Source organism: Physeter macrocephalus, chromosome 17 (genome assembly GCF_002837175.3).
Source record: "Physeter macrocephalus isolate SW-GA chromosome 17, ASM283717v5, whole genome shotgun sequence".
Taxonomy (NCBI): Eukaryota; Metazoa; Chordata; class Mammalia; order Artiodactyla; family Physeteridae; genus Physeter; species Physeter macrocephalus.
The window spans coordinates 29,054,326-29,077,085 of record NC_041230.1 but is presented as its reverse complement, the minus strand read 5'-3'; the positions used below and the strand labels follow the sequence as shown (position 1 = coordinate 29,077,085).

General features: G+C 54.7%; 2 protein-coding genes across 8 annotated transcripts in view; both read right to left on the bottom strand.

Annotated features, from left to right (window-relative positions):
• The window catches only part of KATNB1 (katanin regulatory subunit B1), a 30,897-nt gene extending 28,208 nt beyond the window's left edge, over positions 1-2,689 (bottom strand). For 6 of the 7 annotated variants that reach the window (XM_055078827.1, XM_055078825.1, XM_055078826.1 and 3 more), the window contains exons 1-2: positions 2,575-2,689; positions 1,143-1,436 (exon numbers count right to left, since the gene is read on the bottom strand). In XM_055078827.1, coding sequence (XP_054934802.1) covers positions 1,143-1,182 — 40 coding nt within the window. In that variant the 5' untranslated portion in view covers positions 1,183-1,436; positions 2,575-2,689. Of the gene's footprint in view, positions 1-1,142; positions 1,437-2,441; positions 2,521-2,574 lie in introns of those variants that run through there. The other variant, XM_028477494.2, reaches the window with a different exon arrangement.
• Positions 2,690-3,892: 1,203 nt separating this feature from the next.
• The window catches only part of ADGRG1 (adhesion G protein-coupled receptor G1), a 91,478-nt gene continuing 72,610 nt past the window's right edge, over positions 3,893-22,760 (bottom strand). Inside the window, exons 25-40 of the mRNA XM_028477945.2 lie at positions 22,383-22,557; positions 21,213-21,338; positions 20,324-20,518; positions 17,929-18,090; positions 16,647-16,865; positions 13,994-14,122; positions 10,862-10,934; positions 9,859-9,987; positions 9,541-9,669; positions 8,334-8,554; positions 7,326-7,541; positions 6,312-6,422; positions 6,114-6,224; positions 5,034-5,228; positions 4,296-4,435; positions 3,893-4,202 (exon numbers count right to left, since the gene is read on the bottom strand). Coding sequence (XP_028333746.1) covers positions 4,109-4,202; positions 4,296-4,435; positions 5,034-5,228; positions 6,114-6,224; positions 6,312-6,422; positions 7,326-7,541; positions 8,334-8,554; positions 9,541-9,669; positions 9,859-9,987; positions 10,862-10,934; positions 13,994-14,122; positions 16,647-16,865; positions 17,929-18,090; positions 20,324-20,518; positions 21,213-21,338; positions 22,383-22,557 — 2,425 coding nt within the window. The 3' untranslated portion in view covers positions 3,893-4,108. The remainder of the gene's footprint in view (positions 4,203-4,295; positions 4,436-5,033; positions 5,229-6,113; positions 6,225-6,311; positions 6,423-7,325; positions 7,542-8,333; positions 8,555-9,540; positions 9,670-9,858; positions 9,988-10,861; positions 10,935-13,993; positions 14,123-16,646; positions 16,866-17,928; positions 18,091-20,323; positions 20,519-21,212; positions 21,339-22,382; positions 22,558-22,760) is intronic.

Below are 22,760 nucleotides of genomic sequence, written 5' to 3'. Positions count from 1 at the left end.
GTGCCCCGGTCCGGGAAGATCCCACATGCCGCGAAGCGGCTGGGCCCGTGAGCCATGGCCGCTAAGCCTGCGCGTCCAGAGCCTGTGCTCCGCAACGGGAGAGGCCACAACAGTGAGAGGCCCGCGTACCGCAAATAAATAAATAAATAAATAAAGTGAAGGATCCTTGCCCCAGCTTCTGAAAACAGCCCAGGGACAGCTCATAGCAGAGGGTGACCAGTTTGGACACACCAGACCCATGCCAACCAGTTATTACAGGCGGGGTACAGCCCACAGAAGCACCAACGTGTAGAGCAACAGGTCTCAAAATATGATCTGGAGAACAATGGGATCCTCACGATCCTTCTGGGGGTCCAAGAGAACAAAACTACTTTTATCATAATACTAAGATGGAATTTGACTTTTATACTCTCATTTGCTCACAAGAATATGGTGGGGTTTTCCAGGAGATACATGACATGTGAGGACATCATCACTAACGGCATGCTTCTGCGTTCTTGTGTTTTAAAATGTCTCAGTATTAATTTCTAACATGGTAAATGCTGATAGATGTGACTCCCATAAACAAAAACTCTTTGGGGTCCTCAATAATTTTTAAAGAGTATAAAGGTATCCTAAGACCAAAGAGTTTAGAGCTGTCAGTATAGAGTAACGGTGGGGGTGGGTGGTGCCCGGGCTCAGGTACATTCCAGAGGCTATCAGCATTCCTCTGCCTATCCTCTCACCCCAGCCCCCAGCCCAAGATGCCCTCATCTGACGGGAGAGCTTGACTTGTGAGGCGTCTGAAAACGCCAAGAACATCTTTCAGGATTTCTTGCCCCATCCCGACTGCCAGCCTAACTGGAAATCCTGCTAAGTGCTTCATTATGTTCATTTTCTCACTTGAATCTCACAGCAACTCTAGAATGGAGGCGTGATTATCTCCTTGCACAGGCAGGAAACTAAGCCTCAGACAGGTTAAGTCACCCGGCCAATGTCACCCAGCTACAAAACGCCAAAGGCATGATTTGCATCTTGGTCTACTTTACTCCAAAGCATGGAGTCTCCCCCTGTGCCAAGAACTGGAGACACAGTTGGGGGTTCCGGCCACCCAGCAACAAACAGCTATCAGGGTAAATAGGGTGAGAAAGAAAACCACTCACGTAACTTCCAGGCCGTCTTGGTGACCACAGGGGTGGCCATCCTTCAGCTGGCTGGCACCTGAAGCTCCACCCACAATAGACTATGCTTTCCTTGTGGGGTGGGGGTGGATCCCCCCCAGATCCGCCAATCAAGTTGGCAGGGAGTTTCCACACATCCAGGCAGAGGGAATGCTTCGTCTCCCAGCCCCGGACCACCTCGTGGTTTTAAATCATCCACAGCAGCAGCCCGTGCGTGACTGTTGGGATCCTGGGTCATGGAATGTCAGGCTTGAGCCATCTCAGCTCAACACTGGGCTGGAACACAAACACAGGTGATGGCTTGTTAGCAAACACTCAGGGAGAGCTCAGTGGGTCCCTGGGTTTGCAGACCTGCAGATGCAGCTCCCTGGATGACCAAGGCCACTTGATAAAGACAAACACCCATTAAAGCCACCAGAGCCAAGAGATGCGCTGCAAACTGGGTTTGAGAATCTGGAGAGGGGGTACCTCAGGCAGGGTGACTTGGAACACAGGGAAAAAGAAGGTCCTCCCAGAGGCCAGGATGATGGGAGGAGGCTCTGTTCCAGGAAGCCGGCTGCCTGAAATGCAGCAGCTGCGGTGGGGCGGGGGAAGACCACATGTCTGCAGTTAGGATAGATTGCTGGGAGTCACTGTCTGACGTATGGGAAGGGGGCGGAGTCAGAGGCTAAGTTTAGGGGCCCATCAGAGGCACCCTAGAGATAGGCATTGAAGTCTTCTCTGGGGAGAGTCTCAAAGAGGGCCCTGGGGGTCCAGTTCGTATCAAGGGAACTACACCGGGTCCCTGCAATTCCCAAGGACGGTGCTGGGAACTAGGCCTCCAGTCTGGTCGTGAGTCGGTTTGACTCTTCAACTCTAAAAGACGACCTCATGGAGCCTCCTATCCCCTTCCTCCAAGCCTCTTTCCCACGAACCCTATCCTCGCCCTCCCCTTTTCCTGGGTTCCCCAGTTCTGACTCTCTAGTCCTCCATTCACTCCTCCTTCTCCCTGCCGCCTGTGTCCCCCGCATGCGTGCACATCCTGTCTCCTGGGCTCCCTAACTTGGCCCCTGCCTCGCCAGACCCTCTTTTCTCCCCCTTTCCCCTGCGCTAACAGTATCCCCATTCATTCACTCTCTTGCTTCTTGGGTCCCTATTCATCACCCCTTCTCCTGCTAGACCCCCGGCTCTGCTTCCGGCCTCCCTGGTTTTTCCCCTCCGGCCTCCGCGCCGGTCCCACCCCTCCCGAAGCTGGGGCTGGTCCCTCGGCCTCGCCTAATCCTCCCACTCCTCTCAGCTTACGGGCACAGGCTCCAGCCTCCCTCCGCCCAGAGCCCTCTCCGCCGCAGCCTGTCCTGGTCCAGCCTGGCTCGGCCCAGCCCAGGGCTCATCCTCCCCTCGCTTCCTCGCCCCCTCGGCCCCGCGTCCACTCCACCTGCAGCTGCGGATCGGGAGGCCGAGGCTCCGCTCCAGGCGCGACCCCCACTTGCCTCCATCCCCTGGCCTGATTGGCCGCTGCTTGACAACCGACCCTCACAACAAAAGCTCCGGCTCAGAGCCTCGCCTTCCTCACCTCCCGCACCAATCAGCCGCCGCGAGCGCCCCACCCCCCCTCCGGGTTTGACCAATAGAAGCAGGCGCTTCTGCCGCTTTTCCTTAGTGCCCTCCCCCTTTTCCTGAATTGGACTAATCACGAGGAAGGAGCGTTCAAGAGCCGCCCCTCGGCCTTTAATGAACCAACGCGAGCTGCCGTGTCCTTGATCCCGCCTCCGCCTCAAGGTTTCCCTGTCCTCCCCTTTCCATCTCTTCCACGAACCTAGTTTGCATTTTCAAAATTTGAGACGCCCTCCAAGGGCTGCTGCGCCAATCCCTTTAGCAACCGTCCCGGCTTGACCAATCAGCGTCCGCATTATTGGAAAACCAATTCCAAGATAGCCAATGGGAAGGGGAGGTTGGGAGCAGCGTGACGCCTCGGACCTTCCATCTTGGATTGGAGCGAAGGGGGGACGAGGCCTTAGTCAGCACTTTGCGGTAATTCCTATTTTTTACCTTTGCTCGTGGGCGGTGTTTCCGTGCTCTGAAGACTTTGCCGCCCTTCCCTGGCTCGCACGCCAGCTTGAATCACCCACAGGAGGCGTAGAGGGAAACGGAGTCTGATTCGGGGTCCGAGTCAGTCGTGGAGCCCTGGAGGGAATCCCCTACGGCCTCGGCCTCAATGAATGGATGAGTCGGCTGAACCCTTAGGCGGACCACCAACCTGGAACCCGAGAAAGGCCGACTTCGTTTGGGACTCGTGGGTGGAGTGGGCTGAGGGAAGGGCCGTGACCCGCCGTGAATTGGGCCTCTACCCACGGAAGTCAGAGGAACAGAGGCAGGGGTCACAAAAATGTCTTGGGAGGGAGCCACTGGAACCATGTTTAGAGGGATATCATACCCATGAGGTCAGAGCTGGGGTTAAGACTTAGACAGCCACGTACTCCCCACCACCACCACCATGGCTAGGGTGGCCCAGCTCACAGAGTGGGAATGGCAAGCCCAAGGTGTGTGCCCCAGAACTTGGGGTCTTGACGCTAGACTGCAAGGGACTGGATTCCAGTGCCTCTTCTTACCAGCCACTAATTAGCCATCTGTGAAATAGGGATGGCATTGCTGTATTAAATAAGACTTGTAAAGGTGGTCCCAGGCCATTAGATAAAGAAGGGAAGGAGAAAAAGGCTGGTGTTGGGGCCTGTGAACCATGAGGTACAAATGGCAAATTACAAGTGTTTATTTACAGGAAAATCAGGAGAAGCAGGAACAGATGGCTGCAAGGAGGTGGTGGGGCAGCGAGGCCAGGCGCCCAAGTGGATGGTCATTAGCTGGGCATAGGGAGCACGTGGGCCAGGCTTTGGGGGAGGTTTCTTTCTCTGGCAGCTTCACTGAGGCCTCAGGAGGGGGCAGAGGACCACAGGTGTGGGGACTGAGAAGCATCAAACGAAGACTTTCAGTAACTCCACCAGGCGTGGGTCCTTGTAGAGCTTTTCCTCCAGAGCCAGGTACTTCAGTGGGGCGAGCTCCTTGTGTCTGAAATCAGGGGAGGAACGAGAGGAGGTGAGGGGTTACAAAGCTAGTGCTCCAGGCTCCTAGTGGGTCCTCTCGGCTCCTCCGTCTCCTCACCGATTGAGCCGCTGCTCCAGGATGCGGATGCGGAACATGGCCTGAGAGCAATAACTCAGGTACAAGTCTTCATCCTCGGGCGTCAGGGTCACCTGGTTCTCCTGATACCACTGCTGCTGCTTCTGCAGCTCCTGGGTCTCCTGTGGGCACAGGGAGGAGAGAGCAGGAGGGCTGATGACGACTGACTCTTAGCCAGGCTGCAGGCTGAAATCCCTACAAGGGTCGGCCCCACTACCCCTACTGACAGGAGCCAGAGGAGCACCGGCCTGGAGCCACTGGGGTCTTGTTTAGAGGGATATCATGTCCATGGGGTTAGAGCAGGGGTCAAGACTGAGAGTCATGTGACTCTGGTCAGGGTACATTTTCAGCGCTTCCAATTTGTTGTCTGCAAAACCCACCCCACCACCACAGAGCTCTTTGTGAAGATTAAGTTAGAGAATGCATGGGAACTACGTGGTGTGTACCTGGCCAACGGAAATGGGTCAAGGACTAGGAGCTGTTATAAGGCTCCATCCATCCACCCACCGCTCCCTCCCTCCCTCCCTCCATCCACCCTTCCACCCAATGAACAAGTGTGAGGAAGGACAACTCGGTCATTTGGACACCCCAAGCACTGACATCCTCCCCCTCCCCCCATTAGTCCCTCACAAGTCTGTGAGATGGTGAGCAAACAGCCCTGGGCCCATTTTCTGGTTGACGATGCTGAGGTCCCCTCCCCTGCCAGGACCCTGGCTGCACCTTTTCAAACCGGGCCTGGATGAGGTTGGCCTTGTCGATGAGCCGCTGCTTGAAGTCACTGAGGCACTCATCCTTGAGGCGCACGGCCTGCCAGCGCGTCAGCTTCTCTCCCGGTGGGAGCTGTGCCAGAAACGGGGCCAGGTAGTCCAGCTGGGCCTCCACCTGCCACAGGTGCTCCTCGTGCATCATGCGCTCCTGTGGAGAGGGGGTGGGGGTGGGGTCCTCTTCATCAACATGTGACCGCACAAAACCAGGCCTCAAACCCAGAAGTGCTTGAGGCCTCAGAGGGGCCTGTGCTGTCTCTTGTAGCCGGCGGTTATTGGTAACAGCCAACTCTCGTGTCTTATGTGAATTCACGTGTCTCTACTTGAGCCCCAGAATATACCCAACACTCGGCAGATGCTTGCTCAGTAAATGGTAATAAAGAGTGGTTGTTAATGATGTTAAATCAAAAACTGCTGGTGAGTCCCTTTTTCTCTTCCACCCTGGGGCCTTATCTATGTCCTGTGTCGGCAGCCAGGGGCCAGTGAAGTTGGAGATGTGGGGGCCGATGCCCAGCCCTGCGAGTCTGAGAACCAGACACCTGATGCCCTGTCCTGTCTCGCCAACCTCAACCAATTGGTTAGTGAAGGGGATTTAGAAGCTGGCCTCGAAAACCAAGCTGGGTCTTGCAACCTGAGGTGGTAACGTGAACGCCCTACGCGCAGGGGTTGGATAACTCAGGCCTGTGGCCAGAGTCAGCTCGCGAGGGCTACTGGCCCAGGTCGCGACCTCCAGGGGAGCCCCAGGTGGAGGTGGGCACACAAATTGCATTCTTTCCTCATGCAGTAGAGGTCTTGGCTTGGCCACAGCCCCTGGAAGTGGGGGAGACCTGGCTTGCATCCTGAGTGCTCTTTGGGGTGACCCATGGAAATGGTCAGCTCAGCAGCGAGGATGACCACCATGGTGTCGATAACTTCATCCCCTATAAAGGGCTTTCCGGAAGAATCCCTGATCATCCTCAGCACCCTGGAGGCGAGGGAGTGTGGCTGGGGCAGGGGTCCAGGGAAAGCCAGGGCCTGGGCCAGGGATCAGGCTCACCATGGCCTCCCGATACTCCTTGCTCTTCTTGTTGCGCTTGGTGTCATAGATGGAGACTGTCAGCGCATGCGCCGCCTCCTCTTCCTCCCGAAGCTTCAGGATCTCCAGCACCTGAATTGGGAAGTGGGGGCGGACGTGGTGAAGACACACCCCCACCCCTGCCACCTCCCATCTGCCCACTCTCCACTGGGACCCGACCTCCAGCTCTGACTCCCAAGCCTGATGCCTGGACAACTTCTCCTCGTTCTTCAGCTTCATCATGGCCTCGTACTGGTAGAGAAGCTTCTTGGTGTGCTCCATGGGCTCCACCTGGAACAACCAGCACAGTGACATGGAGAAGCAGCAATGGCTCGGGGGTTGTAGGCAGATTCTGGAGCCAGACCTCCTGGGTTCAAATCTTCCCCTGCCATTTTCTAGCTGTGCAACCTCAAGGAAGTTGCTTAACCTCTCTGGGCCTGTTTCTTTCTTTTTTTTGTGCCGTGGCATGAGGGATCGAATCTGTACCCCCAGCAGTGGAAGCGCAGCATCCTAACCACTGGGACTGCCAGGGAATTCCCCTCCCTGGGCCTGTTTCTTCATCTATAAAAACACAGCTGGGCTTCCCTGGTGGTGCAGTGGTTAAGAGTCCGCCTGCCGATGCAGGGGACACAGGTTCGTGCCCCGGTCCGGGAAGATCCCACATGCCGCGGAGTGGTTGGGCCCGTGAGCCATGGCCGCTGGGCCTGCGTGTCCGGAGCCTGTGCTCCGCAACGGGAGAGGCCACAACAGTGAGAGGCCCGCGTACCGAAAAAAAAAAAAAAAAGAACACAGCTAATAATAAAAGAGGAACTGGAGACTCAGAGGGACTAAGGAATGTGCCAGGAGAGTGAGAATTGGAACCAGGAAAACCAGCCCCGTGGAGGTGGTGAGATCTACTCCAGCCTGGGTCCCAGATCTGCTCTCGCCCAGGACGGGGGATAGGACAGTGAGTAGTCGAGGCCGGCTGGCTTGTCTTTCTTGGTGGAAAAGAGGAAGATTTTCAGAGGTGCTCAAAGAGAAGTATCCCAGATGGGAGCTCTTGATTTTCCCAAGGGGCAGAGATGAATTTCCAGGCTGGGAACCAGGACTTTCTATCCCAGTTCTCCCAAGTTGCTGGGACAGGACAGAGGGCCCCACGGCTCTCTCCTCACCCCACCCCCACCTGCCCCTGCCCACCATGGCCCCCAGGCGCACCTCAAAGCTGAGACACATGTCAGGCGTCATGATGATCTTGTTGCCCTTGCTGTCCCCCTCCGTGCGCCACAGGAACTCACGCTTGGAGGCCGTGATGTGGTCCTCGCGGCAGTGGTAGCGCAGCTGGATGCGCTCATCCGGGATCAGAAACACGCGCTCTGCCACGTCTTCATCCGCAGGCTTCGCAGGGTTGCGGAAGAATCGCTCTGTGATTTTCTGGCAGGCCAGAACATGCACAGGATGGGAGGTGAGAAGGGATTTCTGTGCCTGACCCGACGACAGGAGCAAAGGACACTCAGGGATGCTGGGGTCATTTGGGGGGTCATGTGGAAAAGCCCCTCCCAGCTAAACAGTGGCTCTCAAGGCCCCAGGAGTTCTCGGTGTCTGGCCACTCCAGCCCTGGATGGTGCTGGATTTCTTCTCTAGCTCCCTCCACAAGATGGGGAGCTCACCACCTCTCCAGGCAGCCTGCTCTATAGCTAGACATCCCTTACTGCTAGAAAGAGCTTCTTTGCTACTCAGACATTAAACATAGGTTGCAAATAATTTGTAATGATATGGAGAAAAAAAATCTCACATTTTAATGTTAAGAGGGTGATACAGGAATTCTACCTACACACACACACACACACACACACACACACACACACACACACACACACACATCTTAAGTTAGAAAAGATTCACAAAACCAAACCTATTAATATGTGGCAATATCTGAGAGTTGGCATTCTGAGATATTTTTACTTTTTACATTTTTACATGTTTTCTAAATGTTTAGTCACGAGTGTGTATTTTTTATAACTAAGGAAATAATACCTCCCTGGCCCAGCGGCTGAGGGCACCGTCTGGCATCAGACAGACCTGAGACTGTGTGTTTGGTAAAACTGGAAAGGTCACTCAGTAAAGAAGTTTCCCCGGAGGGAGTCAGGGCTGTTCCCCTCCAGGGGTAATCTTGGCCCACCAGAAGGGGCAGGCACCCTGTCCCCAGGCCCAGCAAGTGCTCACCACCATGGGCCGGGGGTTTGACTCTGCACTGTTCAGAGCCAACTTCTTGATCCGGGGCCCAAAATTGACATGGCGGTAGGAGAGGAGGTCGGGCCGCCCTTGGTAGTACTCCGTCATTGTCCTGGGCGTCTCCTCCCGTTTGATCAGGCCGTCCACGCGGGCCGTTTCATAAAACTCCATGACGCGGTCCATCTCGGGTTGCATGGACGTGTATGAGTGCACTGCCGGGGGAGGGGGTCCGGGGAGAGGGCTGGGTGAACACTAGGAGCTCTGGCCCCTGGCTTGATAACCCAACTCCAGGCCCCAGGGAGAAGCGTTAGTACGTAACCAGTGCCCTAGTGCTGGGTATTTAGGCTGCTTCCAACTTTTTTGCTATGATCGATGCCATGATGGACGTCTGCAGTTTGCACTTTTTGTCCTCGCCTGCCATTTGCTGAGCAGTAGAACTGCTGGTCAAAAAGCCTACATATTTTAAAGCTATTATTGATTGTGTTGCCCAACTGCTCTCCAGAAGACTTGTGCCAGTTTGCTGTCATACCAGCAGTGACGGATTCACTTGCTCACACCTGGTAGGACCACTTTTTTTCATCTTTGCCAACATAAGCGTTGTAATACGGTCCCTTACTGATTTAGTTTCTTTTTCTTTCTTTCTCTTTCTCTCTTTCTTTTCTTTTTTTTTTTAAATTTCAACCACCAAGCAAGGTTGGTCATGTTTTTAGATGTACATTGACCCTATGTTTTTCTTTTGTGAATTCTTGGATCAGGTTGTTAATTCCCAGGACATGTTCTTCCCTCCCTTCCCAGCCTCCTGGGCTCGTGGCCGTGTCTGCACCTCCTTACTTCTGCCCTCTGTATCAGTCTTGTGGGGACACTTGTTGGTTTTCTTGCTCAGCATCCTAACCCCTGTAAATGTGGCCCCCACTGGGTGCCTGATCCCAGCCACAGCATAGGCTGCGGCCCTGCTTTGCCTTTCCTGGAAGAACACTGTCAACGTTTCCTTGGATTTTCTGTGTTTCCCCTTGCCTCCCGCGTGTCTGCTTTGCTTAGGGAGGCAGGGGCCCTTTCTGTTGCTTCCCGCCCAAGAACCCTGTCAATACGCGGATACTGGTTCCTCCCACTACATGCCAGCTGCATGGAGGCTGCTCTAAGGAACACGTGAGGCCCCCAACCTGGGCACCTAGCTGGCCTAGCAATGGGGTCTACGCACCACGCAGAGCCTGGGGGTGGCCCGGCTTGAAGTAGTCGATATTCAGGCCCGTGACCTTGTTTATGTGCTTCAGCTCCAGCATATCCTCCCGGTTCTGGAACCACTCCTTTATCTCCAAAGTCTTGGTACCTGTAGGGCCCAATGCGTGCTTGAAGCAGCCAGGCCAGCTCCCTCAGCCTCCATCCCACCGCTCCCAGCACACGGAGGCCAGCAGGGCCCACACTCACACCAAGAGAGGGGCAGCGACATGACCGAGGCCACGTGGCATGTTGGGGGACCCAGCTCTCCTGCTCCCCACAGCCAGGGCTGCCCCCTTACACTCCAAGTCCTCGTAGGTGGTGAGGCGGCACACGAGGCCGTTGTTGTTGAGGTACGGGGCCCACTTCTCCAGCCTTGCCCTCTTGTACTGTATCACCTTCTTCCCGTTTGGGCAGCGGGTCTCGAACGCTGCAGACACAGAGTGGGCTGGGATCCTTTCTCCCCAGACTGGGGGAAGGGAGGGCCAGCCCCACCAGCCCCCCAGCTACTCGTCAGCCTCTGTGCACTCTGCTGTCTGCAAGGCTCCTCCAGCCCCCAAACCTGCTCCATGGAGGCACAGGAAAAGAGTCACCAGGGGTGGCTCCTGCCCTGGAGGAGATCTCAGCTTGAGCCTGACCACACCGCACTCTCACTGCCAGGCCTTGGCTGGAAACACCATCCCCTCCTGCCCTTACTGGGCTGACTTCTTCTGATCCCTTAAAACTTAGCTCCCATGACGTCTCCTCCCAGAAGCCCTTTCTGCCCGCTCCCCCCCCACCAGCCTCCAACCTCCTGGGTTCCCATGACACCCTCTTTAGCCCTTCCTACTCTGTTGGGATGGCCTGGGCCCTCCCTGTGGGTCTAGGCACTCCCACACGGGAATCTCAGCAGCCAGCAGAGGTTGGCATGGGGCACAAGCATGCCTGTCCCCCTGCTTTCCCTGCCTGCCCCTTTTTGGTCCTGAGACCCCCTGTGCCCTCTGGGTACTGTGCACAGTCTCCTCCTGGCAGAGGGGGGTGAGGGATGGGAACGGCTGTGTCCTGGTCCTTGGTCCTCCATCACCGGCCACACTCCATCATCCTGCGGGGGTTAACTGAGCCCTGTCCTGTATGCCAGACTGGGGTCAGGCCCCAGGCTGCAGAGCTGAGTGCGTATGTTGAGAAGGAAGAAATGAAGACGGTGTAGCAGAAAGCAGGCCATGGGGGCGGAAATGAGGGACCAAGGCAGCCTCTGCTGGTAACCCCCTGTCTAGTTGTTGCCACAGACATGCCCAGAAGCCCGGAAACCAGTGAAGGTGCAATACCTTCTGGGGAGATCTCAATCTGCTCCACCCACGAGCACGGCATGTCGAAGCTCTTATCCTCATTCTCCTGGCCCTGTTGGGAGAAGTGGGGGTGGGGTGGTGGTTCTGATCAGGGCTGGGCCGTGGAGCCGAAGTTACGGTCAGAGCCTCTGCCTCATCCCCCAGGGCCAAGCCGGGGTGGCTCGTCAGCTCCCCCAGGGGAGCCCAGAGGTCTCGAGCAGTTCTCACCTGGCTTGACCCGAGACAGGGGGAAGAGGAGGAGTCAGCTCCTCCCTGTACCCACCTGGTGCCTGGCGAGGACAGCAACCCCCCCCCGCCCCCCGCCCTACGTGCCCCGCCCTCCCTCTGTCAACAGAGGCACGAGGAAAGCCACAGGCCCTTCGTTAAAACTGAGGCTCAAAGCAGTTAAGGGACTTGCCCAGGACCCCTAAGCCTCAGTTTTCTAACTGTAAACTGAACCCCTTGGGAGGATTGACTGATAAATGTACGTAAGGGTTTGGGACACTGCCTAGATGCCCTTATTGTTTTTTTTCTTTTTGAGCCTAGTTTCCCCATCTGGCAAATAAGGCCTGGTCTAGACAAATGGTCCTCAGGTTAGGTAACCACAGAAACTTGGATAAGATTTTCTCAATTTAAAACTTTTCTCCCCACCACATTGCTCAGACCTCTGATGCCTGCTCAGCGAAGCTGTTCACATTTTGTGGCCAGAAGGGGGCGCCAGCGCCCCAGGATTTGCTGCACAGGGAAGGAGGCTCTCTGGTCTCCGGAGATGAGGACGCTGGCAACACTCGACACCACGTGCAGGTGGGTCTACACAGCTATGCCAAGCACATCACACCAGTGGTCTCACTTTGTCCTCAAGCAGTCCCAGGAGGTAGAACAGAACCACCCTTGAGAACCCAGACTTGGGAGCCAGACTGTCAAATCCCAGGTTCAAATCCCAGTTCTGTCACTTACTGCCTGTGTAACTTTGGGTACAATACTTCACCCCTCTGTGTGTAACTCTTCCTATCAGTAAAATGGGACATGATAATACTAGTACCCACCTCGCCGGGTAGTTGTGAAGATTTAGACAAGTTAATTTTAGTTAAGCACCTACTGGCACTGAGGGGCATATGTGTGTTACCTATGGGCTGAATTGTGTCCCCTCAAAATTCACATGTCCTAACACCCAGCACCCCAGAATGTGACTATATTTAGAGATAGGATCTTTTTTTTTCTTTTTTTTTAATAAACATTTATTTTTGGCAGCATTGCTGCGTGCAGGCTTTCTCTAGTTGCGGCGAGCGGGGGCTACTCTTCATTGCGGTGCACGGGCTTCTCACTGCAGTGGCCTCTCTTGTTGCGGAGCACGGGCTCTAGGTGCGGGGGCTTCAGCAGTTGTGGCACACGGGCCTAGTTGCTCCGCGGCATGTGGGATCTTCCCGGACCAGGGCTCGAACCCTTATCCCCTGCATTGGCAGGCAGATTCTTTTTTGTTTGTTTGTTTGTTTGTTTGTTTGTTTAACATCTTTATTGGAGTATAACTGTTTTACAATAGTGTGTTAGTTTCTCCTTTACAATAAAGTGAATCAGTTATACATATACATATGTTCCCATATCTCTTCCCTCTTGCGTCTCCCTCCCTCCCACCCTCCCTATCCCACCCCTCTCATGGTCACAAAGCACAGAGGTGATCTCCCTGTGCTATGCGGCAGCTTCCCACTAGCTATCTAATTTACATTTGGTAGTGCATATATGTCCCTGCCACTCTCTCACTTCGTCACAGCTTACCCTTCCCCCTCCCCATGTCCTCAAGTCCATGCTCTAGTAGGTCTGTGTTTTATTCCTGTCCTACCACTAATCTCTTCATGACATTTTTTTTTCTTAGATTCCATATATATGTGTTAGCATACGGTATTTGTTTTTCTCCTTCTGACTTACTTCACTCTGTATGACAGACTCCAGGTCTATCCACCTCATTACAAATAACTCAGTTTCATTTCTTTTTATGGCTGAGTAATATTCCATTGTATATATGTGCCACATCTTCTTTATCCATTCATCTGTTGATGGACAGTTAGGTTGCTTCCATGTCCTGGCTATCGTAAATAGAGCTGCAATGAACATTTTGGTACATGACTCTTTTTGAATTATGGTTTTCTCAGGGTATATGGCAGGCAGATTCTTAACCACTGCGCCACCAGGGAAGTCCCTGGAGGTAGGATCTTTAAAGAGGTAATTAAGTTGAACTAAGGTCATTAGGTTGGGCCCTAATCCAATACGACCGGTGTCCTTATAAGAAGAGGAGATTAAAACACAGACACGCACAGAGGGAAGAGGCTGAGGACACAGGGAGAAGGTACCATCTACAAGCCAAGGAGAAACCAACCCTGCCGACACCCTGACTCCCGGTCTCCAGGGCTGTGAGAAAATAAATTCCTATTGCTTAAGCCACCCAGTCTGTGGTACTTTGTTATGGCAAGTCTAGCAAATGAATACATCACTTATTACTACCATGAATGTAACCAACCCCATTCCCCTATTTCACATGCAGACGCTGAAACTGAAGCTTCCAACATTTAGGCAGTTTGCCCGAGATGTCAGAGCCAATAGTGAAGGCCTCTGGACCCCTGACTTCCACGCACAGGGCCTCATGCAGACCTGCCTGACGGCCTCTGACTAGGAGATCAGAGATGACCAGGCCAATGACCTTCAGAAGGGCTGATAGGATGGACAAGAAAGGCCTGGAAGTGTGTGTGGAGGTTCATGGTGACCACGCAGGAAAGGCCTGGATGTGAGGAATGGCTGGCCCTGGGGCTCCCCTGGCTTGTGGAGAGGGTCTTATCGCCCTCCTCCAAGGGGCATGTTCTCTAGGCACAGGGCAACCCCTGAATGCAAGTCCCAGCCCTCCCCTGCACCACTGGGGGGTCCTGGGCAGGTCACTGGACCTGTCTGGGCCTCAGTCTGCCCATCTGTAAAATGAGGGCATGGCCCAGGCCCTTCTGCTTTGAGGAATCTATAATTGGTCTATGTGGACTGTCCCCCACGCCATACCCATATACGTGGCGGGGACATGTGTCAGGCTGGCCCGAAGCAAGACAGGGTGTCAAGTCCCCTCCACTCCCCGGCCTCCACCCCTCAGAGGCTCACCAGATTTTCCACATCATCGTCATGGTTCGTCCCGTCGTCCTCCTCCTCAGTCAGGGACAGGAGAGGCTTGTCGGTTCCCAAGAGCAGGCACTCCCACCTCACAGGGTCTCCCAGGTCAAAGACCAGGTCCTGGTGGAGGAGGGGATCGCTGAGAGCCCCCCACAGTCGCCACGCCCCCTCCGGCTCCATGGGGGGCAGGGAACAGCCACGGCCAGGGGGAGAAGGCACCAGGCTGGGTCTCAGGGGGGCAGAATGTGGCTCCAGGCCGCCTCTGAGAGTCCACACCTGCCCTCCTCATCCCCACAGGGAGACCGAGGCCCCAGAGCGGCTGGGACTCCCTTCCTGTGTTGGTCTCAGTGAGAGACTTGGAAACTCTCTGGCCTGGGATGGCCTGGATGTGGAGGTCAGTCTACATTGTCGGGGGAGAGGGGCATCCGGGCAGTGTTTAGAGCAAACACAAGCCAGAGAGATTGTACAGGCAGGGGAAATGGCAGGTTTGGAAAAAAAGCCTCCTTATCGTTCTTACCCTGTGCCAGCAGGAAGGGAACTAGACAGGCACGCGGAAGAGGGAAGTGCGAATTTCTCCTCCCTGGTGTGGGTCCTTCACCTCTTTTCAGTCCAGCCCACCTGAGCCTGGGCTCACCTGCCAAATAACTCCCAGCAGGTGGGGAGCACCATATCCCCGTCTACCTCCCCGGGGTGGTACGCCCCCGCTCCCAGCTCCAAGATGGAAGCTGCCCACAGTGGTTTCAATGTGAAGCTCCCCTGACGCCAGTCCTAATCCTAGACCTCACTGTCCTGTCTGAGTCCTGGAGGGCTCAGCTGGGAGGTGGGAGGGGTACACGATGGGGGAGAGGGAGTGAGGGAAAGAACTGCTTGTAGATTTAACAGCTGGGGGAGAGGGAGTGAGGGAAAGAACTGCTTGTAGATTTAACAGCCGATAGTCCAGGCTTCGTGGAGAGGAATCAAATTACACAGATGTTTGAATTGCTTAAAATCATGTCCTCCATTCTGTCACTTTTTTTTTTTGGCTGCACCGTGGGGCTTGTGGGATCTTAGTTCCCCAAACAGGGATCGAACCCGGGCCCTCAGTAATGAAAGCTTGGAGTCCCACCCACTGGACAGCCAGGGAATTCCCCATTCTGTCACTTTTGTAAGTAGTAAGCAGTAGTTAGATGTTTTGCTGCTTTATCTTAAAGTTCTATCTCTGTAGAAAAAGCATAAACGAATGGACAACTACGGCATCCCAGTCTCTGAGTGGTGCCTCATTCCAAGGCCATTTCAGGGTTCTTTGAAGGGGACTTCCCTGGCGGTCCAGTGATTAAGACTCCGCGCTTCCAATGACAGGGGCGCGGTTTCAATCCGTGGTCAGGGAACTAAGATCCCACATGCCACGTGGCGTGGCCAAAAAATAAATTAGGAAGAAAAAAAATCAAGGTTCTTTGAAGGAACAAAGCAACCGCTCCTGTGTTCATGGGGCAGTAAAAGTGAGAGCCAGTGTCACGGTCTCTTTCTTCGTGCCCTCACTTGGTGATGCAGTACTGCCCCCTGGCCTCACTTTCCCACCAGGCCACCCTTCCATCTTCATCTCATAACTTCTATTATCCCTGATATAAATGTCCTCCACTTGGCACTGGTACAGGGTGTGCTGGGGGGAGGCTGAAGGAACTTCCACCCAGAAGAGGGCCAAAGGAGGGCTGCAGCAGCCTGCGAAGGGCCGTTATCCCTCAGAGGGCTCTGACCACCGTGGCAGCTATGAGCTTGGGCTCTGGGCGAGGTAGTCTGGGCTCTGCCCCACCTGTGTGGTAACGCTAGCTAACCTTTACTGAACAGCATGGGATTATTCTAAGCACCTACCGAATGTTATTTTCCACAACCCTGTGAGGTCGTTGAGGACCGAGTAACCCTGGACTCAGGGGCTCAGGGAGGCTGGGGGCTGGCTGTGTGTGTCTCCTTTGCTGAAGGTAGATGCATCTGAGCGTGTATCAAATCTGCCCGCCTCCCACACGGGGGCGACAACAGTCCCTTGGAGGTGTTCACTTCGGTATAGGGGGCGAGGGGCCCAGGATCTACCTTTGGGAAACTGGCCTGGTTGTAAATGGAGGACCTTGGAAATAACAAAAGAGCACAGGACTTGGTGCCTGGAGCCTGTCTCTCTTTTGATTTGCATACAGCTCAATGAATTTCCATAAATTGGGTGCACCCAGGTTCCCTGCCCCCGGATCAAGAAATAGAACGTTGTCCAGAACCCCAGAAAGTCCCCTGGTATCCAGTTACAACCTCCCTCCAACTGTGTGCACGTATTTTCAACTTCTGTAAATGGCACTGAGTTTCTTATACATATATGTATGTATGGAAATTCATTGAGCTGGACGTGTAGGGTGAGTGCACTTTCCTGCATGCGTACTGCACTTCAATACGACATTTTTAAAAAATCAGATGAACTAACAATCCACATTTTATAAGAATATACAAACCAAAAGAGCGACAATAATCATATTGAAACGATTACGTATGGGCAAAGGAGTGGGCCCTGGGCACTCAGCTACAGGGCAAGTCCACAGCCCTCCTGGCCTGGTGGCCAGATCTCGCCACAGGTCACACCTGCCTTCACCACCGTGCCCGCCATACCCGCCCAGGCCCCGCCCAGCACCTTGCAGCAGTTCCAACAGTCCTGCATGTTGACCCAGTAGTTCTTGTGGTTCCAGAGGCTCTCTATTCCCAGGAAGTGGTCGTCTTGGGTGCCGTAGCTGCGTGCAGTGAACGGGTCAATGAAAAAGCTCTCGGGCACCTCGCGTTTCCCCGACAACACCAGGACCCAGGAGTGTACCCGCAGGCCGTGCAGGGGGTCGGTCTTTGCACTCTCCTGCTCCTGCACGGGAAAGGTGGGTGACCATGAGCCAGAGGGATGGGAAGGGGGCCATCAGGGACCCAAACATCTCCCTGGGGCTGGGGAACTGGCAAGAGAACTGAATGCTGATCCACACCGCACTGTTGGCTGGCTTTGTGACCTTGAGGACATCACCCCACCTCTGAACCCGTTGTCTTATCAATAAAATGGGAGGATCTGACTCCATCTGTGGTTTACAAACTTGACCTTTTAGAGCTCTAGGGTATCTGGGATTTACTGGCTTTCCATGTTGTGATTCTGGGTGAGATTTCATCAAACAAGAGAGAGGGGGGCTTCCCTGGCGGCGCAGTGGTTGAGAGTCCGCCTGCCGATGCGGGGGATGTGGGTTCGCGCCCCGGTCTGGGAGGCTCCCACGTGCCGCGGAGCGGCTGGGCCCGTGAGCCGTGGCCGCTGAGCCTGCGCGACCGGAGCCTGTGCTCCGCAACGGGAGAGGCCGCGACAGTGAGAGGCCCGCGTACCGCAAAAAAAAAAAGAAAAAAGATAGAGGGACACCATGTGGCTTCATTGTCTGCATCCCCCTGGGCAAAGGGTCACTGTGCCATGTTCATTATTGCATCCCCAGGGCCCGGACCAGAGTAGACCCTCAATAAATACCATATGGAAGGAAAGGAAAGAAGGGAGGGAGGAAAAATAGGTGAGAGGGATGATGAGAGTGTGGGTGGAGAGAAGGAGAGACTGGAGGATGGATGGATGGAAGGAAGGATGGGAGAATGGATGCAGAGTGTATGTAGGTAAATGTTCAGTGAGAGTCTGAACAAGGACACCAGAACCGCACAGCACACAGTGAGTTGCTTCAGGCAGCAGAGCTCTGATGTTAGAACTCTATCACCAGAAGCTGGCTGACTACACCGGGGAGCCCCACAAGGCCGGCAGAGGTGGGGGCTGCCTGAAGGCCGGAGGGCGGGATTCGGACCTGGGGGCCCATAAACACATCCCTTCGTGACCCGTGTCTGTTTCCCCCTTCCCAGCAACCCCCCCTCTGGAGCTGAGCTCCGGGGTTGCGGGCTGGGGATGGTGGACTCACCACGGGGCGCCCCTCCCCCTGCTTCAGCCGCTTGTCCTCCTTGGCCTTGGTCGCCTCCTGCCTTTTAATCTCCTGCGCCTGCTCAAACCTGCTTGTCAGGCCCCTGGGCGGCTCGGCAGCGGCGTACTTCTTAGGTGGTGCCTTTTCCTCCTCCTTGACCATCTGTCACCCAACAAGAGAAAAAGGATCAGCAGCCCTTAGTGGCCCGCCTGCACAGCTGCTCGCGGAGCCTGCTGGCTTCCTGACCCCGAACGTGGAAAGAGCCTCAGCTCCAGACCTGTGACCATGGGCCAGTCCTCCCACTTCCCTAACCACAGGCTCTTCTGTAAAAGTCACTGAGAATAATGAGAACATTTTCCCCAGGGTTATTCTGACAAGGAAAGACAGGAAAATGCCCGTCTGAGCTGCCCATCCGGGTAAGAGCTCAGGAAATGCGATGTCCCCTCTTCATTCCCCACGGCCTAGACTAGCTACGATCTGGATCTGATCTAGAAAGTGGGGCAAATTGCCCGGAGTCAGATTTTCCAGATTTTGTCACTGCAGGATTTCATATGTTGACTTGAAGTGAGAGTTTACCGGGCTAGGAAAGAGAACAAAGCCTTTGTGTGTGTGCGTTTGTGTGTGTGCGCGCACGAGCGCGCATGTGTAAACAAATGTGTGCTAGGTGGCAAGAAAAATGTCCAGCAAAGGACACCACAGAGGCTGCATAAGGGGGCCTATTATGAGGAAGAAATAGTGAATCTCCATGGTTTATAGTCAGAAGGACTGGGCCTTAGCTCCCAGGTCCCCATTTACCAGCTATGTGACTTTGGTCACAAAAATTGTTTCATCTCGACACACTCATCTGCAAAAGAGAAGTGATAATTCCTACCATGCAGCGCTATTGAGAGGAGCAACCAAGTCAATGGACATGTAAGTTCGTTATAGACTGGAACGCTCTCAGCATCCATTAGCTATTGATATCATTTTCATAATTAAAATTTTGGCTAAGAGGCCCGTATGTGAGTTCTCAGGCCTTTGGAGCCAAAAGCAGTGATGGAGCTTTTTTGTTCCATCTTTCTTGGGGTGGTGGCCCTGAGAGAGCAGGCAGGGCTCTCACCTGGTACCTCCCCCTCCTTCTCCACCAGACTGCAGCCCCGGGGGCCCCAGGTGCTCACGCAGGTGTAACACAGGTGCGTGTGCATCATGCCGGATGCCCCAGGCCCCTGGATCCTCTGCCCTGAGCTGCAGACACCCAAGGGGTCTTGACCCTGATCACGGAGTCCTGGAATCAATCCAGTTCATGAAAAGCATTTTCTGCCAGTCGTATGGCTATTTTCCAAATGCAAAGAGATGCTTTTATGATTCCCACAGTTAAATTCACTTAAGAGTGTTGTGTTCACGGCAGCTTCGGGTCATTATGGAGCTCTCAGTCAACTGATATAAAAACACAACCACCACCTGCTGGAGGGCTGGTGAATTTTGTACTGTTATACAATGGAATATTACTCATCCATAAAAAGAAATGAAACTGAGTTATTTGTAATGAGGTGGATAGACCTGGAGTCTGTCATACAGAGTGAAGTAAGTCAGAGGGAGAAAAACAAATACCGTATGCTAACACATATATATGGAATCTAAGAAAAAAAAATGTCACGAAGAGACTAGGGGTAGGACAGGAATAAAACACAGACCTACTAAAGCATGGACTTGAGGATATGGGGAGGGGGAAGGGTAAGCTGTGACGGGGAGGGAGAGTGGCATGGACATATATACACTACCAGGTGTAGATTAGATAGCTAGTGGAAAGCTGCCGCATAGCACAGGGAGATCACCTCTGTGCTTTGTGACCACCTGGAGGGGTGGGATAGGGAGGGTGGGAGGGAGGGAGACGCAAGAGGGAAGAGATATGGGAACACATGTATATGTATAACTGATTCACTTTGTTGTAAAGCAGAAACTAACACACCATTGTAAAGCAATTATACTCCAATAAAGATGTTAAAAAAAAAAAAGAGGTCCTTTTTACCTGGGAGGGGAAATAAAAAGGAAGTAAACGTCTGTCTGTTTGTCTGCATTTTCCTTATATGAAAATGGCTGGATGGATTTTTATCAAATGCATAGGATAAATCTGGAAGAATCTGGCTTAAGATATCAGCCATATGGCATTCACAAATGTGGGGAACACAGTAGCTGAGACTGAGTTACAACAAGGGGAGAGGAGCAGCCAGTCTGAAGAAATGGGCTGTGTGTATTAAGATGCCAAAGATGGAGAAATCATCAGTGGTTTGAAATATGAACTCCTGAAGGGCTGCCTGGCGATGGAGCCGGGGCAGGGGCAGAAGCGGCAGGGACAGGTGGCTTTAAGGGTGGCGTGTCTTGCGCGATGCTGAGGGCAGCACAAGCCCGGCCGTACCTCCTTGGGCTTCATGGTGAGTGGGCACACCTCCCGAGTCAGGTCCATGTGGCACAGGTCCCGCGAGCCGTAGCCGTAGACGCAGTAGGCATCGTAGCCGGCGCCGATGAGCATGGAGCAGAGCAGCGTGCTGAAGTCAAAGCAGTTCCCCTCCTGGTACTGGAGCACCATGGTCGAGGAGTACAGGTAGGGGGGCTGGGCACAGCGAGCTGGTCAGCATAGCCACCGGGTTGCCCCCACCCGCCCTCCCTGCTCAGCAAGGGCTGGGCGCCGGGGCCAGGTGGCCGACTGGGCCCCAACAGGGCTCCTCCCCTTTGTCGGGTTAGGGAGCCTGCTAAGAATCGGGTGAAAACCACAGATCCCGTGTCCGTAAAGTGCAATCCAGGTTCGCCTATTTTTGCAAGGGGCCATGGACTTCCTGATGGGAAAGACCGTCTGGGAGGTAGAAGCTTATGGTCTGTTGCTCTCTGATTGGTCATTTTATGGTTTTATTCCAGAGTTACCCTCACCTTTTGCCTCCATCCTTCTCTTCTCTCTGTTTCTCAGTTCTCCACTGTGTACACTTCCCCATCTTCCTCCCTCCATTCTTAATGAGATTGAGCTGGTCAGAAGCCCAGAGATGTGACCTTGGACCATGGGCAGCAGGCCCTCCCCTCTCTCTCCTTTCCCACCTCCCGAAGTCCTGAAAGGAAGACTCTGAAGGCAGAAAGGGGCAAAGGAGCCAAAGAGGTGGGAGCCCGGAGCCCAGGCTTGCTGTGTGACCTCAGGCAAGTGGCTCTCTCTGCCCAGACAGACTCATGGGCTGTGTCCTGAGGCTAGCCAAGCCTCCTTCTCCCAACCTGCCTGGCTTCCCATCTCAGGCCTCATGGCAGCCCCAGGTGGTGCTTACCGGCTTGAGGGGGTCGGGCAAGGGCACCGCAGACAGGAAGTCTGAGACAAACTGGGCACAGGTGTCCCAGTTGTAGAGCTCAGGGTAGGGCATCAGTGTGGGCCGGATGGCTGTGCTCACGAACTTCTGCGAAGGGAGAGACCACAGGCCCTGGGGGGAGCACTCCACCCGGGAGGAGACCATGGTGCTCCCAGGAGGCCGGGGGCCTCGGGGTGGGGGTGGGGGGCGGCTCTCTGGCCTCAGGCTCCTCCTTGGTGCCTTGGGAGTTAGAGGAAGGGATCCCTCAAGGCCCTTCTCCCCAGATCTAGAATAAGCCTGCGCTGTCCGGGGTGCAGTGATGTGGTCACCACCGCCCCACTCGGTGCCGCCAGACCTGCACCACCTCCCCGATCCCCCAACAGCCCTATGAGGCAGCTTCCCGCTGACAGATGAGGAAGCCGAGGCTCTGCGAGGTGAGCTGACTTGCTCAGGTTCACAGTCAGTAGCAGAGCTGGGTCTGTCTTGGCCACCCTGGGGCTGGGGGCCAGGCCTCTGGGGTCTCCCTGTGAATTTGAGGAAGGCCCCACCTAAGGGGCAGCCCCGGTGCAGACCCCACTGATGGCAGCAGGGCAGATGCAGGCCTGGGGTTACCAGATCCAGAGAAGAGGGGACTAAGGATCTGGACGGGAATGGCTGAGTTTCAAATGCTGGCAGCTAATACCAGGGTGAAAAATCACCAGGTGGGCCAGATAAAACAGTCTGTGAGTCCCTGTCAGCCTATGGGCTGCTGCTTTGCAACCCTTGGATTCATCCCCTGCCGTGCCATCTACAGGTGGTGAAACTGAGGCCCAGAGAGACTCAGGGATGTGCCCTGGGTCACAGGGTGGGAAGGAAGGAGGCCAGCGCTTGGGTCCTGGCCCATTTTGTCTTATTTCTCAGCTTTTCCCTGCACAGGGCTGGCCTCGGGGGCCGGAGACCACACTGTGTGTCTGGCTTCCCCTTAGGCGGGGTGTGCAGGCTCCAAGCCACCACAGGCCCCCAGGGGTGACTCACAGCGGGCCTGCTGGGGCCTGTGGACATTTGAGTTTATATGCTGCCCCTGAAACATAAGCTTTGACCCACGAGAGGTCTGTGCCTGGCCCACCTCCCTCCACCCTCTGCTCTCCAGCCCCCGGCCCTGCGCAGTCTTACAGGCACTTTGCACTCGTTCACTGGGTGCAGGAAGAGGGGCACGCGGTCCGGGCACAGGTGGCTGTACTGGCGGGAGAAGTTGTCTGCCACCTGCAGCAGGTGTTCCTCCTTGGGCGTGTTGCTTTGGTAGGAAAGGGGCAGCTTGGAGATGTCAATAGCGTCCTTGGTAAAAGTCCTGTGTCCGTAAGTGGGGTGGCATTAGTGTGCGTGAGGCTAGGCCTGGCCCACAGGGAGCCCTCCATCCACCTTAGGTGCCATCGGCTCTATCCCGTCCTCATTTAATCCTCACAACTACCTAGGAGGGAAGTATCATTCTTATCAGCTGCCCTTTTAAACAGATGAGGGAAATGAGGCACAGAGAGTTTGAGTGACTCGCCC